A 19,905-nucleotide genomic window follows, 5' to 3' on the forward strand; every position below is an offset into this window, starting at 1 on the left:
TGCCGCCGCTGAGGCCGTGAGAGGCCGAGCCGAGGTTTTGTTGGGGAAGTTCCGCTCCCCCAGCGTCCTGCCCGGGCGCGGTGCCACTGGCCTCGTGACCTCGGGAGGCGAAGCCGTTCAGCGTGACTCCACCACCGGTGACGGCGTTGCTGGGGAGTGATCCCTTCGCGACTTCCATCCTGTTTTATTCCTGCACATGCACCATGCCTCGCGGAGGCGTTTAAACTTGTGTTTGGCGTTGTGGGACAATCTCATGGCTTGTAATATTTGCTTTGAATTTCCTGAAATTTGCATTTTCCTCTCCTACTTGCTTACGCTCTACGTTGGCAGGGCCCGGCCCCGCGCGTACCTCACCCAGCGTTAGCCCCGACCGGAAACCAAGGACGGGACTAAGGAGTGAGGGCTACGTGGCAAGTTAGGCTCCTGAGTCACGATGCTCAGGAGTCCCCCTTGACGCACGAGCAACAAGTAGGGAAGGGGGGAGTGAGAAGTGGATTGACCGTTCTACGTCGGCAGGGCCCAGCCCCGCGCGTACCTCACCCAGCGTTAGCCCTGATCGGAAACCAAGGATGGGACTAAGGAGTGAGGGGCTACGTGGCAAGTTAGGCTCCTGAGTCTCGATGCTCAGGAATCCCCCTAGACGCTCAAACGGTTTCGTACCTTGGCTCCACTCGGGGAGTGGCGCGCGACGACCAGGTCCAAGGGACGTGTCTAGGTGGCGTGCGCTCGGGAGAGGCCCGGGCGTAGCCCCCGTATCTAGCCCCCTCGCGTGGCACTCCCGAGGGGAGGCGTTGCGATGGTGCCGGACACTGAGCTCTGGGCTCCCTGAGGTTGGTACGGCCGTGGGCCGCCCTCAGTTGTTTATCACTAGCGCGGAGCATAGCGCTTCTGTATGTGTACGGGCATAGCCGCTCCTCGGCAGTGTCGTCAGCCAGCGCGGAGCATGGTGCTTTCACTGGTGTGTGGGAGGGGGCTCCCCTCCGGGAGGAGCCACCGGGGCGTGTACAGCCCCGCCCTGACACGTAGCCGGCACGGTAGGGCTAGGAGAGGTGTATCTGGGCACCCGTGAGCCAGCGCGGGACTCACGAGGCCCTACCTCGAGGCGGGTTGCGCCTGGCTCTGGGCCTTTATCAATTGGCGTGTTCCTGCAGGGTTGTTAGAATGCAAATGCTCTACGTCCTCAGGTCCCGGCCCCCGAGCGTGCTCAGCCGCCGCTTGTATGACAGGTCGCGATGCCGTGGATCAAGGCCAGGGGGTGAGGGCTGGAGAGCCAGTAAGAGCCCATGAGTCGCGACGCTCAGGCACCCCCCTTTTAACGTGCAAGCGCTTTGCATGATGACAAGCAGTAGGTGATAATCATGGGAATCAGATTAAGCGTGAAAGAACAAGTTCACCCTAAGGTAAATGCTGAAAAAGCAACTGCCGCTGGGTCGGGTCCGAGCGGCGTGGGGATGATGTAGCCCGTGGGGCACCCCCAACAAGGTAAGTAAAGAGCATAACCAAAATGGATACATGCCGCGGGGACGGGCCCACGCGGCCTGGGAATGGTGCAGCCCTGTGGGCGCTCCCAGCTGAAAGTAGAACTCTGAAAGATGTCACCTGGTGCCGTTGAAGATGAAGTGATGCTAAGGAAGTGAGCGATGCGCGGTGAAGACGTCGGCCCTCATGAGCCCCCAGGCCCAGGGGCCTCAGGAGGCTCCGGTGGCACGTGCAGGTCTTCGGGGACCATCGCCACCTCCGCCAGGACCGCGCGATGCCTGACCTCCTGAGACACCAGAATGCTCCTCAATAGGCGCTGATGTGCGGCGACCGCGCTCGGCAGGCCGAAGGGCATGCGAACATAGCTGTGAGGTGGTCCCTCGCAGCACCCTACGGCCGCAGGCCATAGGCTCTCCTGGGACGCAGCTTGGTTGAGCCCTGGTACGTCGACGCAGGCGCGCAGTCCTCCATCCTCGCCTGGGTGTGGGGCCACGGCAGGTAAGCGGCGGCTGCCGCGCATGACTCTGGACTCTTGTAGCTCATGGGTGTTCCTTGTGATGAACTCCTGAGGGTTTGGTCTCCCTTGACTTGTACCTTCCTGAGGGAAGCGTCTTGAAAGCACCCCTCCAAGTGGTGCCTGAGCGCCTCCGCCACGACCATGGCAAGGTCAGCGGCTCTCCAAGAGAGAGCCCCCGAGCCCTGCCTGGGGAGGGCGCCGGGCGCGCCTTCCTATGGGTGAGAGGGTGGCGCTCCCTGATCGGGCGCGAATCCTATCGCAATACCTCCGGAGGTGCCTGCTCCCTTGTGGCTCGGGCCAGGTGAGGTGTTATTCTTCTTGAGGGTCGCCTCGGGAGGCCTCCCGCTCCCTTGATCTGGGTCTTCGATTGCTGCGGCTTGGAACGCACGCTCAAGCGAGCACACTGCGTCCTTTTCTTCACAAGGTACGGTGATGACTCCACCGCTTCCTGGCATCTTGAGGACATTGTAACCATGGTGAGTCACCGCCATAAACTTGGCTAGGGCTGGGTACCCAAGGATGGCGTTGTACGGCAGGCGGATGTGAGCGACGTCTAAGATGATGAGCTCGGTGCGGTAGTTGTTGCGTTGCCCGAAGGTGACCGGAAGGCGAACCTGCCCAATTGGAACAGTGGAACCATCCGTGACTCCTGAGAAAGGCTTGGTCGGCTGAAGCTGGTCGTATGGCACTTGGAGATTGTCGAACATCTTGACAGACATGACGTTGAGTCCTGCGCGGCCATCGATGAGAGTCTTGGTGACTTGCACGTTGCTGATGACTGGGGAGCAAAGCATTGGGAGGACTCCGGCCGTTGCCGCACACTTGAGATGATCTGCGGAACTGAATGTGATCGCGCACGAAGACCACCTGAGAGGGCGCGTGGCCTCCAGCTTGGGAAGGACTGCATTCATCTTGCGAGCAAACTGCTTGAAGATGCGCTGTGAGGCTGGGGCCTGGGCGCCACCCAAGATGCAAGCAATTGCACGCGGCTCTTGGAAGCCCCTAGCCCCATCGTCTTGGTGTTGGTCTTCATTCCTCCTTGGTGGAGGCGGGAGAGGAGGGAGGCCTGCGTTGCCGTGCGGGTGGCCCTCACGAGGCTGGTCCCTCCAGCCTCCCTCGCGAGGCTGGTCCTGCCAACAGTCCTCGCGAGGGCGGTCACACCATCCCTGGCGAAGGCCATGGTCTTCCCACCGTCCGTCGCCTCTTCCTCCTCCTCAGCCATAGCCCCTGTCGTTGCGCTCTGGGCGTCGGCCGATTCACCCATCTCGCACGGCTCTGAGCTCTTGACATTCGTTGGTGTTGTGGGTGTGGAGGTCGTGGTACACGCAGTACCGTCCGCCCTTGGATGACTCGGGCTGATCCCTGCCTCGCTTGGTGTCTGGTTCCACTGCTAGCATGGCAGCCCCCTTGCGCTTCACGTCTTTGGCCTTGAGCTTCTTTCCTTCCGGGTTGGCTGCCAGGAGCTCGAGGAGGGAGAGACGCCCTTCCTCAGCCCTGGCGCACTTGGTCGCCAAGTTGAACAGCTCCAGGGATGTACACAGGTCTTCATGGATTGCTAGTTCTTCCTTCATCTTGATGTCGCGCACGCCGTCGGAGAAGGCTGAGATGATAGCTTCTTCAGTTACCTTGGGGATCTTGAGGCGAGCGTAGTTGAAGCGCTGGATGTACTTCTGCAGGGTTTCTCCTGGCTGTTGCTTGATGCGGCGCAGGTCGCTCATGGCCGGGGGCCGTTCGCGTGTGCCCTGGAAGTTGGCGATGAAGTGGGTGCGCATCTCGCTCCAGGAGGAGATCGTGCCGGGAGCTAGGTTCATGAGCCAGGTGTGGGCGCCGTCCTTGAGCGCCATGGGGAACCAATTCGCCATGACCTTTTCGTCTCCGATGGCGGCTAGGATGCCCAGCTCGTAGAGCTGTAGGAACTCCGCGGGGTTCGCTGTGCCATTGTAGTAGGGAGGGAGGTCAGGCTTGAACTTGCCTGGCCATGTGACGCCGCGCAACTCGGGGGTGAAGGTGAGGCAGCCCACCGTGGCCACCAGCGCCCTTTGCTGGTGCCGGACTTGTTCTTGCGGGTCACCACGTGCCGCCACTGGGAGCACCGCGGGGTCTCGTTGTGGAGGCGCTGGGGCGCGATCTTGGCGTGCCGGCGCTGGGAGCGCGCGAGCACCTTCTCGGGGACGTGGGATCTCTTGGCAGCTCCCTTCTTGCTGCGCAGGCGCCGGACGTGGAGGGTCCCGCCTTGGGGCTACGCGCCTTGGAGCCAAGGCACCTTCTTGGGGAGGAGGCGGTGGAGGCGCCTCCTGATCCTCGCCCCCTGCACGGGACGGAGGGCGAAGCAGCGAGAGGGACCGCAAGGGGGAGCCCCCTGCGGCACTGACAAGCTTGGTGATGCGGGCGAGCCAGTCCTCGTAGAGGTCGTCGACGGGGCGATAGTGGAGGAGCTCCCGCGCCAAGAGCAATGAGGCGTGCGCATCCATGGGTGCGCGATGGGCGTGGGACGACGAGCTAGCTGGAGTCAGCGACGGGGTGGCGGTGCGGCCATCCCGTCGCACGGAAGGATGCTGGGAGGACGCTTGTTGCTCGTTCCCCGCCGGGCCGGTGGGCGGCGTTGGCGGCGGGTGACGGGGAACGGCGTGGGGGGCCGCCGACGGGCGCCGTCTGGGCGACGCAAGTGGCACAGCAGCCCGGCGCTCGGCGCGAGCTCGGCGAGCGTCAGCCATGGACACGCCGGAAGATCACACGCGAATAGCGGAAGAAAGATTCCGGCGCACCCCTACCTGACGCGCCAAATGTCAGATTTCGGGTTCTGGCAGACCCTTGAGGTTCAAACACTGGGTGTGAGCGGAGATCTCTCCGCTACCGATCTACGTCCGATCCTCTCGTGCAAACTAAGATGAAAATGATGAACAACACAAGAGACACGAGGTTTATACTGGTTCGGGCCACCGTTGTGGTGTAATACCCTACTCCAGTGTGTGGTGTGGTGGATTGCCTCAGGGGGCTGATGATGAACAGTACAAGGGAAGAACAGCCTCGCGAGAGGTGTTCTTGAGCTGGTGCGATGAACTTCTAGGGTGAGTTCAGTCGCCTCTCTCTCTCTCTCTCTGCTAGGGTTCTACCAGATTTCTAGATGTCTGTCTGCCCGTCTCTCTCTCTTCTTGGTCTCTAGATGTCTCTACTCTGTGGTGGCTAGCTCTATTTATAGAGGCGCTGGGCCTCTCTCCGAATAATTGAGCGGGAAGGGCGCCAACGATTGGCCATTTTGAAGGGGAACATGTAGTACAAGTTATAGTGACCAAAGGTGGTCTTTGGCTGCCAAAAGCGCTGTTGATGACGACGTCCTGGGCTCCACGGTGACCTCCGTCCTGCCGCTCTGCTGGTCTTGGTCTTGTTGCACCGGAATGGCAACCTTTGCCTGATGCCTTGGCCTATGCTTGCCCCCTTTGCACCAAAGGGGAAACAAGGACCCTGCGCAGGCCGGCGCCCGCCTGGCCTTGATCGCCATGGCTTGCGTCATGGGATCCTCGCGAGGTACCCTTGCATTGATCTCTCCGCCTCCTCGCGAGCCTGCCTGATGAGGCTGCCTCTGAGGAAGCTTCATGTCGTCCGCCCCACGAGTCTTGGCCCCTCGCGAGGGTGTTAAGCTTGGGCTGATGAAGATGGGCCGCGCTGAGCCCCCACCTGAGCCACGCCGTAGGCCGCAGGCAGGCAAGTCTGGGGACCCCCGTTCCCAGAACGCCGACAAGAGGGGCCCCAAAAATGCGGAAGTTTATGTATTGTCTTTGATTTCCTTTTTCCTTTTTACTACGATTTCCTTCCATAATCCATGATTTATTTCTTTAATCTACGTCTCAGACAACCTCTTCTCCCGCCCACGTAGCTAGCTGACCGTGTCGTGCTGTAGGCACGTCCTCTCTGTAACTGCACCACGACGCACACGTCGCGCATGTACTCAGCGCGCCCTGCGCTCTTTGTAACACTACATGTATGCCAATGCATTCATCGGCTGCACCCAAGGTGCATTGCCCAATTCCCTTACTCGTCTACATGGTATCAGACGCCGGCTACGTCTAGCGCCTGACGCCGCTTCCGCTGCCGTTCCTTTGCGCGCCGTCCATCGCTAGACCGCCGCCACCACCCCCTCCCCTCCTCCCCCAGGCCCGGGCCGTGTGCTCGCCGGCGCCCTTGATGACGCCGCCTCCGCCACCCCCCGACCCGCAGCACCTTCACTCCTCACACCATTGGCGCTGGCCCTTGTGGTGCGTCCCAATGCCCTCGCCAACGGGCGCTCGCCGACCCCGCGCCGCCGCCGCTCTCCGCTCTTGCCGGTGTGTACATCAACCACCACGTGCCCCTCGTTCTCACACTACAGCCGCCGAACTTCAAGCAGTGGCGCACCCTGTTCGAGGTGATTTTCCAGAAGAGCGGTGTTGCCGGTCACCTCGTCGGCGCTCCACGCCGCCACGACCCCGCTTGGCTGCAAGACGATGCCCACATCCTCTCCTGGCTTTACACACGTGTGAGCCCAGAGATTTTCGGCCTCGTTCATCAGTGCCACGCGACGGCCGCGGAGGTTTGGGCCATGATCACCTCTCTGTTCATGGAGAACCAGGAGCACCAGGCTGTGTTCCTCGCGACGGACTTTTGCCGCGTTGAGCAAGGCTCCTCCTCCATCATCACCTACTTCAGCCGCCTCAAGGAGTGTGCTGATGGCCTAGCCGATCTCGGGGAAGCTGACAGTGACCGTGAGCAGGTACTGAACATGTTCAGAGGGCTGCACCCGCGCCTACGCTATGCCATTCCTATTCTGACAATGCAGACACCATTCCCGTCGTTCCTCTGCTGCCGAGCCTTTCTCCTGCTTGAAGAAAGCCGCCAGGCCGCGGACACCACTAGTGAGACGGCGTTGGACGCCGCGCGCTCCCCTGCTCCGCCTCCCATCCCCAACAACGGTGGTAACCGCAGGGGCCGCAACTCCGGCAGGGGCGAGCGCAATCGTGGGAAGGGCAAGGCTATCGATCACGGCGGTTCCAACTCTGGCGGGGGGTCCTCGTCGCGTGTCTCTGCCCCGCCTGCGCCCACCACCACTCCGTGGACCGGCATGGTCCATGCCTGGCCCATGCCGTGGCGCCCTCATGCGCCGGGGGCCGGCATTCTCGGTCCTCGCCCAGGGGCTCCTCCACCGTTCGTCGGCACCGTGTCCCACCATTACAACATGGCGGCGGCGCCGCCCAGCGGTGCGCCGCATCCGATCCCGCCCGGTGCCCCCCCGCTGCAGTGGAACTATGCCGCCGTACCACCTCATCCGCTGTACGGGGCGCCGGCCATGCCGGCATGGGATGAAGGCGCGCTCGTGCAGGCCCTCAACAACCTCAACATCCAGCAGCCGCAGCCGACGACGCCCACGGCAGACTGGTACCTCGACACGGGCGCCACGTCGTACACGGTGTCAAGCTCTGGTATGCTCTCCACCTCCTCCCCTTATACATCTTCTGGCATTATGGTTGGTGATGGGAACTCGCTCGCGGTGACACACATGTTGGGGAACGTAGCAGAATTTTAAAATTTTCTACGCATCACCAAGATCAATCTATGGAGTCATCTAGCAACGAGGGAGAGAGCAGTGCATCTACATACCCTTGTAGATCACGAGCGGAAGCGTTCAAGAGAACGGGGTTGATGGAGTCGTACTCGACATGATTCAAATCACCGATGACCAAGTGCCGAACTGACAGCACCTCCGCGTTCAACACACGTACGGTTGGGAAGACGTCTCCTCCAACTTGATCCAGCAAGGGGAAAGGAGAGGTTGATGAAGATCTAGCAGCACGACGGCGTGGTGGTGGAAGCAACGGTGATCTCGGCAGGGCTTCGCCAAGCGCAAGGGAGATGGAGGAGTGTCACGGGAGGGAGAGGGAGAGGCCAGGGGCTTGGGTGCGCAGCCCTCCCTCCCCCCACTATATATAGGCTGCCTAGGGGGGCGGCGGCCAAAGGGGTGCCTTGCCCCCCAAGGCAAGGGTGGCGCCCCCACCCCTAGGGTTTCTAACCCTAGGCGCAGGGGGAGGCCCAAAGGGGGGGGTGCACCAGCCCACTAGGGGCTGGTTCCCCTCCCACTTCAGCCCATGGGGCCCTTCGGGATAGGTGGCCCCACCCGGTGGACCCCCGGGACCCTTCCGGTGGTCCCGGTACAATACTGGTGACCCCCGAAACCTTCCCGATGGCCGAAACTGGACTTCCTATATATGAATCTTTACCTCCGGACCATTCCGGAACTCCTCGTGACGTCCGGGATCTCCTCCGGGACTCCGAAAAACTTTTGGGTTACCGTGTGCTAATATCTCTACAACCCTAGCGTCACCGAACCTTAAGTGTGTAGACCCTACGTGTTCGGGAGACATGCAGACATGACCGAGAAGCCTCTCCGGTCAATAACCAACAGCGGATCTGGATACCCATGTTGGCTCCCACATGCTTCACGATGATCTCATCGGATGAACCACGATGTCGAGGATTCAATCAATCCATATACAATTCCCTTTGTCAATCGGTACGTTACTTGCCCGAGACTCGATCGTCGGTATCCCAATACCTTGTTCAGTCTCGTTACCGGCAAGTCACTTTACTCGTACCGTAATGCATGATCCCGTGATCAACCACTTGATCACATTGAGCTCATTATGATGATGCATTACCGAGTGGGCCCAGAGATACCTCTCCGTCATACGGAGTGACAAATCCCAGTCTCGATTCGTGCCAACCCAACAGACACTTTCGGAGACACCTGTAATGTACCTTTATAGTCACCCAGTTATGTTGTGACGTTTGGCACACCCAAAGCACTCCTATGGTCTAAGGAAATGATACTTGACATTCAGAAAAGCTACAGCAAACGAACTACACAATCTTTGAGCTAAGCTTAGGATTGGGTCTTGTCCATCACATTATTCTCCTAATGATGTGATCCCGTTATCAATGACATCCCCATGTCCATAGCCAGGAAACCATGACTATGTGTTGATCAATGAGCTAGTCAACTAGAGGCTCACTAGTGACACATTGTGGTCTATGTATTCACACATGTATTACGATTTCCGGATAATACAATTATAGCGTGAATAATAGACAATTATCATGAATAAGGAAATATAATAATCATTTTATTATTGCCTCTAGGGCATATTTCCAACAGTCTCCCACTTGCACTAGAGTCAATCATCTAGTTACATTGTGATGAATCGAACACCCATGGAATTCTGGTGTTGATCATGTTTTGCTCTAGGGAGAGGTTTAGTCAATGGATCTACTACATTCAGGTTCGTATGTACTTTACAAATTTCTATGTATCCATTTTGAACACTTTCACGAATGGAGTTGAAGCGACGCTTGATATGCCTGGTCTTCCTGTGAAACCCGGGCTCCTTGGCAAGGGCAATAGCTCCAGTGTTGTCACAGAAGAGAGTCATCGGGCCCGACACATTGGGTATGACTCCTAGGTCGGTAATGAACTCCTTCACCCAGACTGCTTCTTGTGCTGCCTCCGAGGCTGCCATGTACTCCGCTTCACATGTAGATCCCGCCACAACGCTTTGCTTGCAACTTCACCAGCTTACTGCCCCACCATTCAAAATATACACGTATCCGGTTTGTGACTTAGAGTCATCCAGATCTGTGTCGAAGCTAGCATCGACGTAACCCTTTACGATGAGCTCTTCGTCACCTCCATAAACGAGAAACTTTTCCTTAGTCCTTTTCAGGTACTTCAGGATATTCTTGACCGCTGTCCAGTGTTCCATGCCGGGATTACTTTGGTACCTTCCTACCAAACTTACGGCAAGGTTTACATCAGGTCTGGTACACAGCATGGCATACATAATAGACCCTATGGCTGAGGCATAGGGGATGACACTCATCTCTTCTATATCTTCTGCCGTGGTCAGGCATTGAGCCGTGCTCAATCGCACACCTTGCAATACAGGCAAGAACCCCTTCTTGGACTGATCCATATTGAACTTCTTCAATATCTTGTCAAGGTACGTACTTTGTGAAAGACCGATGAGGCGTCTCGATCTATCTCTATAGATCTTGATGCCTAATATATAAGCAGCTTCTCCAAGGTCTTTCATTGAAAAACACTTGTTCAAGTAGGCCTTTATGATTTCCAAGAATTCTATATCATTTCCCATCAACAGTATGTCATCCACATACAATATGAGAAATGCTACAGAGCTCCCACTCACTTTCTTTTAAATGCAGGCTTCTCCATAAGTCTGCATAAACCCAAACGCTTTGATCATCTCATCAAAGCGAATGTTCCAACTCCGAGATGCTTGCACCAGCCCATCAATCGAGCATTGGAGCTTGCACACCTTGTCAGCATTCTTAGGATCGACAAAACCTTCCGGTTGCATCATATACAATTCTTCCTTAAGGAAACCATTAAGGAATGCCGTTTTGACATCCATTTGCCATATCTCATAATCATAGAATGCGGCAATTGCTAACATGATTCGGACGGACTTCAGCTTTGCTACGGGTGAGAAAGTCTCATCGTAGTCAACCCCTTGAACTTGTCGATAACCCTTAGCGATAAGCCGAGCTTTATAGATGGTCACATTACCATCCGCGTCTGTCTTCTTCTTAAAGATCCATTTATTTTCCATGGCTTGCCGATCAACGGGAAAGTCAGTCAAAGTCCATACTTTGTTTTCATACATGGATCCTATCTCGGATTTCATGGCTTCCAGCCATTTGTCGGAATCCGGGCCTGCCATCGCTTCTTCATAGTTCGAAGGTTCACCGTTGTCTAACAACATGATTTCCAAGACAGGGTTGCCGTACCACTCTAGTGCGGAACGTGTCCTTGTGGACCTGCGAAGTTCAGTAGCAACTTGATCTGAAGTTTCATGATCATCATCAACAACTTCCTCTCTAGTCGGTGCAGGCACCTCAGGAACATTTTCTTGAGCTGCGCCACTTACCGGTTCAAGAGGTAATACTTCATCATGTTCTACCTTCCTCCCACTTATTTCGTTCGAGAGAAACTCTTTCTCTAGAAAGGACCCATTCTTGGCAACAAAGATCTTGCCTTCGGATCTGAGGTAGAAGGTATACCCAACAGTTTCTTTAGGGTATCCTATGAAGACGCATTTTCCGACTTGGGTTCGAGCTTTTCAGGTTGAAGTTTCTTGACATAAGCATCACATCCCCAAACTTTTAGAAACGACAGCTTAGGTTTCTTCCCAAACCATAATTCATACGGTGTCATCTCAACGGATTTCGACGGAGCCCTATTTAAAGTGAATGCTGCAGTCTCTAAAGCATAGCCCCAAAATGATAGCGGTAAATCGGTAAGAGACATCATAGATCGCACCATATCTAATAGAGTGCGATTACGACGTTCGGACACACCATTACGCTGAGGTGTTCCAGGCGGCGTTAGTTGTGAAACTATTCCACATTTTCTTAAGTGTGTACCAAATTCGTGACTCAAGTATTCTCCCCCACGATCTAATCGCAAGAACTTGATTTTCCTGTCACGTTGATTCTCAACCTCACTCTGAAATTCCTTGAACTTTTCAAAGGTCTCAGACTTGTGTTTCATTAAGTAGACATACCCATATCTACTCAAGTCATCAGTGAGGGTGAGAACATAACGATAGCCACCGCGAGCCTCAACGCTCATTGGACCGCACACATCAGTATGTATGATTTCCAATAAGTTGGTTGCTCGCTCCATTGTTCCTGAGAACGGAGTCTTGGTCATTTTACCCATGAGGCATGGTTCGCACGTGTCAAATGATTCGTAATCAAGAGACTCTAAAAGTCCATCTGCATGGAGTTTCTTCATGCGTTTGACACCTATGTGACCAAGGCGGCAGTGCCACAAGTATGTGGGACTATCACTATCAACCTTACATCTTTTGGTATTCACACTATGAACATGTGTAGCATTACGCTCGAGATTCATTAAGAATAAACCATTCACCATCGGAGCATGACCATAAAACATATCTCACATATAAATAGAACAACCATTATTCTCAGATTTAAATGAGTAGCCATCTCGTATTAAACGAGATCCTGATACAATGTTCATGCTCAAAGCTGGCACTAAATAACAATTATTGAGGTTTAAAACTAATCCCGTAGGTAAATGTAGAGGTAGCGTGCCGACGGCGATCACATCGACCTTGGAACCATTCCCGACGCGCATCGTCACCTCGTCCTTCGCCAGTCTCCGCTTATTCCGTAGCTCCTGCTTTGAGTTACAAATGTGAGCAACCGCACCGGTATCAAATACCCAGGAGCTACTACGAGTACTGGTAAGGTACACATCAATTACATGTATATCACATATACCTTTAGTGTTGCCGTCCTTCTTATCCGCTAAGTATTTGGGGCAGTTCCGCTTCCAGTGACCACTTCCCTTGCAATAAAAACACTCAGTCTCAGGCTTGGGTCCATTCTTTGGCTTCTTCCCGGCGGCTTGCTTACCGGGCGCGGCAACTCCCTTGACGTCCTTCTTTAAGTTCTTCTTACCCTTGCCTTTCTTGAACTTAGTGGTTTTATTCACCATCAACACTTGATGTTCCTTTTTGACTTCTACCTCTGCTGATTTCAGCATTGCAAATACTTCAGGAATGGTCTTTTCCATCCCCTGCATATTGAAGTTCATCACAAAGCTATTGTAGCTCGGTGGAAGCGACTGAAGGATTCTGTCAATGACCGCGTCATCCGGGAGATTAACTCCCAGCAGAGTCAAGCGGTTATGCAACCTAGACATTTTGAGTATGTGCTCACTGACAGAACTATTTTCCTCCATCTTACAGCTGAAGAACTTGTCGGAGACTTCATATCTCTCGACCCGGGCATGAGCTTGGAAAACCATTTTCAGCTCTTCGAACATCTCATATGCTCTGTGTCGCTCAAAACGCTTTTGGAGCCCCGGTTCTAAGCTGTAAAGCATGCCGCCCTGAACGAGGGAGTAATCATCAGCACGTGTCTGCCAAGCGTTCATAACGTCTTGGTTCTGTGGGACGGGTGCGTCACCTAGCGGTGCTTCTAGGACATAATCTTTCTTGGCAGCTATGAGGATGATCCTCAGGTTCCGTACCTAGTCTGTATAGTTGCTGCCATCGTCTTTCAGCTTGGTTTTCTCTAGGAACGCGTTGAAGTTGAGGACAATGTTGGCCATTTGATCTACAAGACATATTGTAAAGATTTTAGACTAAGTTCATGATAATTAAGTTCATCTAATCAAATTATTCAATGAACTCCCACTTAGATAGACATCCCTCCAGTCATCTAAGTATAAAATGATCCGTGTTGACTAGGCCGTGTCCGATCATCACGTGAGACGGACTAGTCAACATCGGTGAACATCTTCATGTTGATCGTATCTTCTATACGACTCATGCTCGACCTTTCGGTCTTCTGTGTTCCGAGGCCATGTCTGTACATGCTAGGCTCGTCAAGTCAACCTAAGTGTATTGCGTGTGTAAATCTGTCTTACACCCGTTGTATGTGAACGTTGGAATCTATCACACCCGATCATCACGTGGTGCTTCGAAACAACGAACTGTCGCAACGGCGCACAGTTAGGGGGAACACTTTCTTGAAATTATTATGAGGGATCATCTTATTTACTACTGTCATTCTAAGTAAACAAGATGCAAAAACATGATAAACATCACATGCAATCAAATAATAGTGACATGATATGGCCAATATCATATAGCTCCTTTCATCTCCATCTTGGGGCTCCATGATCATCTTGTCACCGGCATGACACCATGATCTCCATCATCGTGTCTCCATGAAGTTGCTCGCCAACTATCACTTCTACTACTAGGGCTAGCACGCTTAGTAATAAAGTAAAGTAATTTACATGGCCTTTCTCAATGACACGCAGGTCATACAAAAATAAAGACAACTCCTATGGCTCCTGCCGGTTGTCATACTCATCGACATGCAAGTCGTGATTCCTATTACAAGAACATGATCAATCTCATACATCACATATATCATTCATCATTCATCACAACCTTTGGCCATATCACATCACAAAACACTTGCTGCAAAAACAAGTTAGACGTCCTCTAATTGTTGTTGCAAGTTTTTACGTGGCTGCTATAGGTTTCTAACAAGAACGTTTCTTACCTACGCCAAAACCACAACGTGAATTGCCAATTTCTATTTACCCTTCATAAGGACCTTGTTCATCGAATCCGATCCGACTAAAGTGGGAGAGACAGACACCCGCCAGCCACCTTATACAACTAGTGCATGTCAGTCGGTGGAACCGGTCTCACGTAAGCGTACGTGTAAGGTTGGTCCGGGCCGCTTCATCCCACGATGCCGCCGAATCAAGATAAGACTAGTAACGGCAAGCAAATTGACAATATCGACGCCCACAACTACTTTGTGTTCTACTCGTGCATAGTAACTACGCATAAACCTGGCTCTGATACCACTGTTGGGGAACGTAGCAGAATTTTAAAATTTCCTATGAATCACCAAGATCAATCTATGGAGTCATCTAGAAACGAGGGAGAGAGGAGTGCATCTACATACCCTTGTAGATCATGAGTGGAAGCGTTCAAGAGAACGGGGTTGATGGAGTCGTACTCGACGTGATTCAAATCACCGATGACCAAGTGCCGAACGGACAGCACCTCCGCGTTCAACACATGTACGGTTGGGAAGACGTCTCCTCCAACTTGATCTAGCAAGGGAAAGGAGAGGTTGATGAAGATCCAGCAGCACGACGGCGTGGTGGTGGAAGCAACGGTGATCTTGGCAGGGCTTCGCCAAGCGCAAGGGAGATGGAGGAGTGTCACAGGAGGGAGAGTGAGAGGCCAGGGGCTTGGGTGCGCAGCCCTCCCTCCCCCCACTATATATAGGGTGCCTAGGGGGGCGCCGGCCATAGGAAATCCAATCTCCTAGGGGGGCGGCGGCCAAAGTGGTGCCTTGCCCCCCAAGGCAAGGGTGGCGCCCCCACTCCTAGGGTTTCTAACCCTAGGCGCGGGGGGAGGCCCAAAGGGGGGCACACCAGCCCACTAGGGGCTGGTTCCCCTCCCACTTGAGCCCACGGGGCCTTCCGGGATAGGTGGCCCCACCGGGTGGACCCCCGGGACCCTTCTGGTGGTCCCGGTACAATACCGGTGACCCCCGAAACCTTCCCGATGGCCGAAACTGGACTTCCTATATATGAATCTTTACCTCCGGACCATTCTGAAACTCCTCGTGATGTCCGAGATCTTGTCCGGGACTCCGAACAACTTTCGGGTTACCGTGTGCTAATATTTCTACAACCCTAGTGTCACCGAACCTTAAGTGTGTAGACCCTACGGGTTCGGGAGACATGCAGACATGACCGAGAAGCCTCTCCGGTCAATAACCAACAGCGGGATCTGGATACCCATGTTGGCTCCCACATGCTCCACGATGATCTCATCGGATGAACCACGATGTCGAGGATTCAATCAATCCGTATACAATTCCCTTTGTCAATCGGTACGTTACTTGCCCGAGACTCGATCGTCGGTATCCCAATACCTTGTTCAGTCTCGTTACTGGCAAGTCACTTTACTCGTACCGTAATGCATGATCCCGTGATCAACCACTTGATCACATTGAGCTCATTATGATGATGCATTACCGAGTGGGCCCAGAGATACCTCTCTGTCATACGGAGTGACAAATCCCAGTCTCGATTCGTGCCAAGCCAATAGACACTTTCGGAGACACCTGTAATGTACCTTTATAGTCACCCAGTTACGTTGTGACGTTTGGCACACCCAAAGCACTCCTACGGTATCCAGGAGTTGCACAATCTCATGGTCTAAGGAAATGATACTTGACATTCAGAAAAGCTATAGCAAACGAACTACACGATCTTTGAGCTAAGCTTAGGATTGGGTCTTGTCCATCACATCATTCTCCTAATGATGTGATCCCGTTATCAATGACATCCCCATGTCAATAGCCAAGAAACCATGACTATCTGTTGATCAATGAGCTAGTCAACTAGAGGCTCACTAGTGACACATTGTGGTCTATGTATTCACACATGTATTACGATTTCCGGATAATACAATTATAGCATGAATAATAGACAATTATCATGAACAAGGAAATATAATAATCATTTTATTATTGCCTCTAGGGCATATTTCCGACAACACACTGGCCATACCACCGTTCCCACTACTGCCAAACCCCGAGCCATTCGCAATGTCCTTGTTTCTCCCCACCTCATCAAAAACCTACTCTCTGTCAAAACCTTAGCTCGCAATAACCCTGTTAATGTCGAGTTTGATGATCGTGGCTTTTCTGTAAAGGAACGAAGGACGAAGCGGGTGATCCTCCGATGTGATGACGACGGTGATCTCTACCCCGTATCCTCGCCCACACACCATGCCCTCACCGCCGTCTCCACCAGCACTTGGCATCAACGCCTCGGCCACCCCGGACCCGACTTTCTCCACAGTACACTCCGCTCGTCGTCTACACCGAGCCGTGGTGCCCTATCACCTGTCTGCCAAGCATGTCAGCTTGGGAAACACGTTAGATTACCGTTTGGATCATCGGATCCTGTATCTTTCTTTCCTTTTCAGCTAGTTCACTGTGATGTTTGGACCTCGCCCGTCACTAGCATCTCCGGCATTCAGTATTATCTTGTACTGTTGGACGATTGTCACTTTGTTTGGACGTTTCCATTACGCCATAAGTCGGATGTTTTCCCTAACATAAAATCTTTCCTAGCTCTCGTCCGATGCCACTTCAACCTCAACATTCTGACCATACAAAGTGACAATGGGCGTGAGTTCAATAATCGCACCTCGCGCTCGTTCTTCGCCGCCGAAGGAATCCAACTGCGCATGTCATGTCCCTATACATCCCCATAGAACGGGCGCGCCGAAAGGATCCTTCGGACGCTCAACGACATCACACGAACCATGCTGACCCATGCCTCCATGCCCTATGAATACTGGGTGGAAGCTCTCACCACTGCCACCTTCCTCCTCAACCGTAGACCGTGCCGAGAACGAGCCAACCACACTCCCTTCTTCCTCCATTGTGCCCATCCGGAGTACACTGCGCTGCGTGTGTTCGGATGCCTGTGCTACCCCAACATGGCCGCCACAGCACCGCACAAACTTGCCCCACGCTCACACCCGTGCGTTTTCCTGGGCTACTCCTCGGATCACAAGGGATATCGATGCCTCAACCGAGAGACTGGCCGGGTCATCATCTCCCGCCATGTAGTGTTCGACGAGCACCACTTCCCTTTTGCCTCACCCCCGACGACCAGCTCGCCGATCACTGACGATGAACCAGCATCGCCCATACACCCTGACATCCCTCGTCGAACTCGCACCCAACACCATGCTGCTCGACGGCCTAAAACCCGTACTCCAGCAGCTGCTACCTCGCTAGACTCCCCTCCCATGGCCTTGCCACCAACGCCTCCTCCTGCCTTCCCATCACCTGCATCGCCAGCCGGCCACGGTGATCCGCCGTCGCCCATCCCTGCTACTGCACCCCGTAGCTCTCCCGCCCATGCTCCCGAAGCCCAACCATGGCCGAGTCGTCATGTGCCCACCCATGCCATGACCACCCGTGCTCAGCACGGCATCTTCCGTCCAAACCCACGCTATGCGGACGCCAACATCGCTGTAGCCACTCCTTCCCCCTCACCCATACCAAAGAGCGTGTGCACCGTGATTCGCGATCCACACTGGCTAACCGCAATGTAGGAAGAGTACAGGGCGTTGATGGCGAACCAGACATGGACACTTGTGCCGCGGCCACCCGGCGCCAACATAGTTACTGGAAAGTGGCTGTTTCGCCACAAGTTCAAGGCCGACGGGACGGAACGGTACAAGGCATGATGGCTGGTGCGTGGGTTCTCCCAGCGCCCTGGCGTGGATTTCGACGAGTCCTTCTGGCCGGTCGTCAAGTCCACCACCATCCGCGTGATGCTCACCATTGCCGCTGCTCGGGAGTGGCTAGTCCACCAAATGGACGTCAACAACACGTTTCTGCAGGGCTTCCTCACCGAGCGTGTCTACTGTCAACAGCCGGCCGACTTCGTCGACGAACGACACCCTGATCACGTATGCCTCCTCGACATATCGCTCTACGGGCTGTGGCAGGCACCGAGGGCGTGGTTTGAGCACTTCGCCGCCTTCCTCCGCGCCATCGGCTTCGCGGCTGCACGATCCGACCCCTTGTTGTTCGTTCTTCGCCACGCCGACGAGGTCGCCTACCTTCTTCTGTACGTGGATGACATCGTGATCACCGCGTCCACGCCGGCTCTACTCCAACGCCTGCAACGGCAACTTCTCGCAGAGTTCTCCATGAAGGATCTTGGGCCATTGCACTACTTTCTTGGCATCAGTGTTGCCCGCGGCCCCGATGGCTTCTTCCTCTCCCAGAGCAAGTACGTTGAGGAGCTGCTGGACCGCGCCAACATGGTGGCGTGCAAACCTGACAGCACGCCCGTCGACACCCGCCACAAGCTCTCTGGTGACGCGGGGGCGCCTGTGTCCGATCATTCGGAGTACCGCAGCCTGGTTGGTGCGTTGCAGTATCTCACCATGACACGGTCGGACCTGGCCTACGCCGTGCAGCAATCTTGCCTACACATGCACGACCCCGTCAGCAGCACTTGTCATTGGTGAAGCGGATTCTTCGCTACGTCCGTGGGTCGTCCACGCATGGTCTGCATCTCTGGCGCTCCATGACACTCGACCTGGTCGCCTACTCCGACGCCGACTAGGCCGGGTGCCCGGACACACGCCGCTCTACATCAGGCTATGCGGTGTTCCTCGGTGATGCCCTCGTCTCCTGGTCGTCCAAGCGGCAGCCAACTATGTCGCGTTCGAGCGCCGAGGCTGAGTACCGCGCCGTCACGAACGCGGTAGCTGAATGTTGCTGGCTTCCCCAGCTGCTTGACGAGCTCCACGCTCCTCTGCCCTCGGCCACCGTGGTCTTCTGCGACAACATCTCGTCGGTGTACAAGGCAGCCAACCCCGTCCACCACCGACACACGAAGCACGTCGAGTTGGACATACATTTCGTTCGCGAATAGGTGGCCCTCGGACAGTTTCGTGTACTCCGTGTACCCACAACACAACAGTTCGCGGATGTGATGATGAAGGGACTGCCAACGCCGGCATTTGAAGAGTTTTGATCCAGCTTATGCATCCGGCCACCGGATGCTGCAGCTGCGGCGGTGTGTCAGGCTCTTCTCCCGCCCACGTAGCTAGCTGACCGCGTCGTGCTCTAGGCACGTCCTCTCTGTAACTGCACCACGACACGCACGTCGTGCATGTACTCAGCACGCCCTGCGCTCTCTGTGACACTATATTTATGCCAATGCATTCATCGGCTGCACCCAAGGTGCATTGCCTAATTCCCTTACTCGTCTACACTATGATCCTATTAAATAGGGGTACTGCTTACTCATAATTCTTTCCTTACCAGCGAAGCTGTGATTAGGAAACACGTAGCAGTTATTATATGCGATTAGTTAGGGGTAGTTATGAATACTAGTAGATGTGCACGTGCAACGCAGGTGTTGAGAAAATTAGTCATAACAATGTGATGATTCAGACAATGTAATGATACACATATAGTTAATCCACGTTGCTAATTATAGATAGAAGAGGTGTTGTATTAGAACCTGAATTGCTACTGAGATATATATGGCTTGGATTTAGCTCTATGGAGCCTGATAAAAGACAGATAGTGCAATTCTATCTCATCATGAGCACCTTCTCTTTCACCATGTCAGATCACACAACTCTATTTCTTCAAAACCCATAGTAAGAGCGGATCGAGGCGAAACACACGAGAGGTTTACCCAGGTTTAGGCCGCACAGATGCGTAAAACCCTACTCCTGCTT

General features: G+C 54.2%; 1 protein-coding gene across 1 annotated transcript; it reads left to right on the forward strand.

Annotated features, from left to right (window-relative positions):
* Positions 1–2,137: 2,137 nt before the first annotated feature.
* Positions 2,138–16,367, forward strand: LOC147981287 (uncharacterized). The gene is made up of 3 exons (XM_087515922.1): positions 2,138–2,145; positions 6,212–7,449; positions 16,333–16,367. Exons 1-3 carry the CDS (start codon positions 2,138–2,140, stop codon positions 16,365–16,367), a joined length of 1,281 nt encoding a protein of 426 aa, XP_087372048.1.
* Positions 16,368–19,905: the final 3,538 nt, after the last annotated feature.

The sequence above is a fragment of the Triticum urartu genome, chromosome 3A (genome assembly GCF_056163025.1).
Source record: "Triticum urartu cultivar PI428250 chromosome 3A, HENAU_Tu73, whole genome shotgun sequence".
Classification (NCBI taxonomy): Eukaryota; Viridiplantae; Streptophyta; class Magnoliopsida; order Poales; family Poaceae; genus Triticum; species Triticum urartu.

Excerpts from the sequence above, each read along its gene's own strand:
- LOC147981287 (XM_087515922.1), top strand. Across the intron at positions 7,450-16,332 it reads GTACACGGTGTCAAGCTCTG|GAACGAAGGACGAAGCGGGT; the intron begins GTATGCTCTCCA and ends TTTTCTGTAAAG.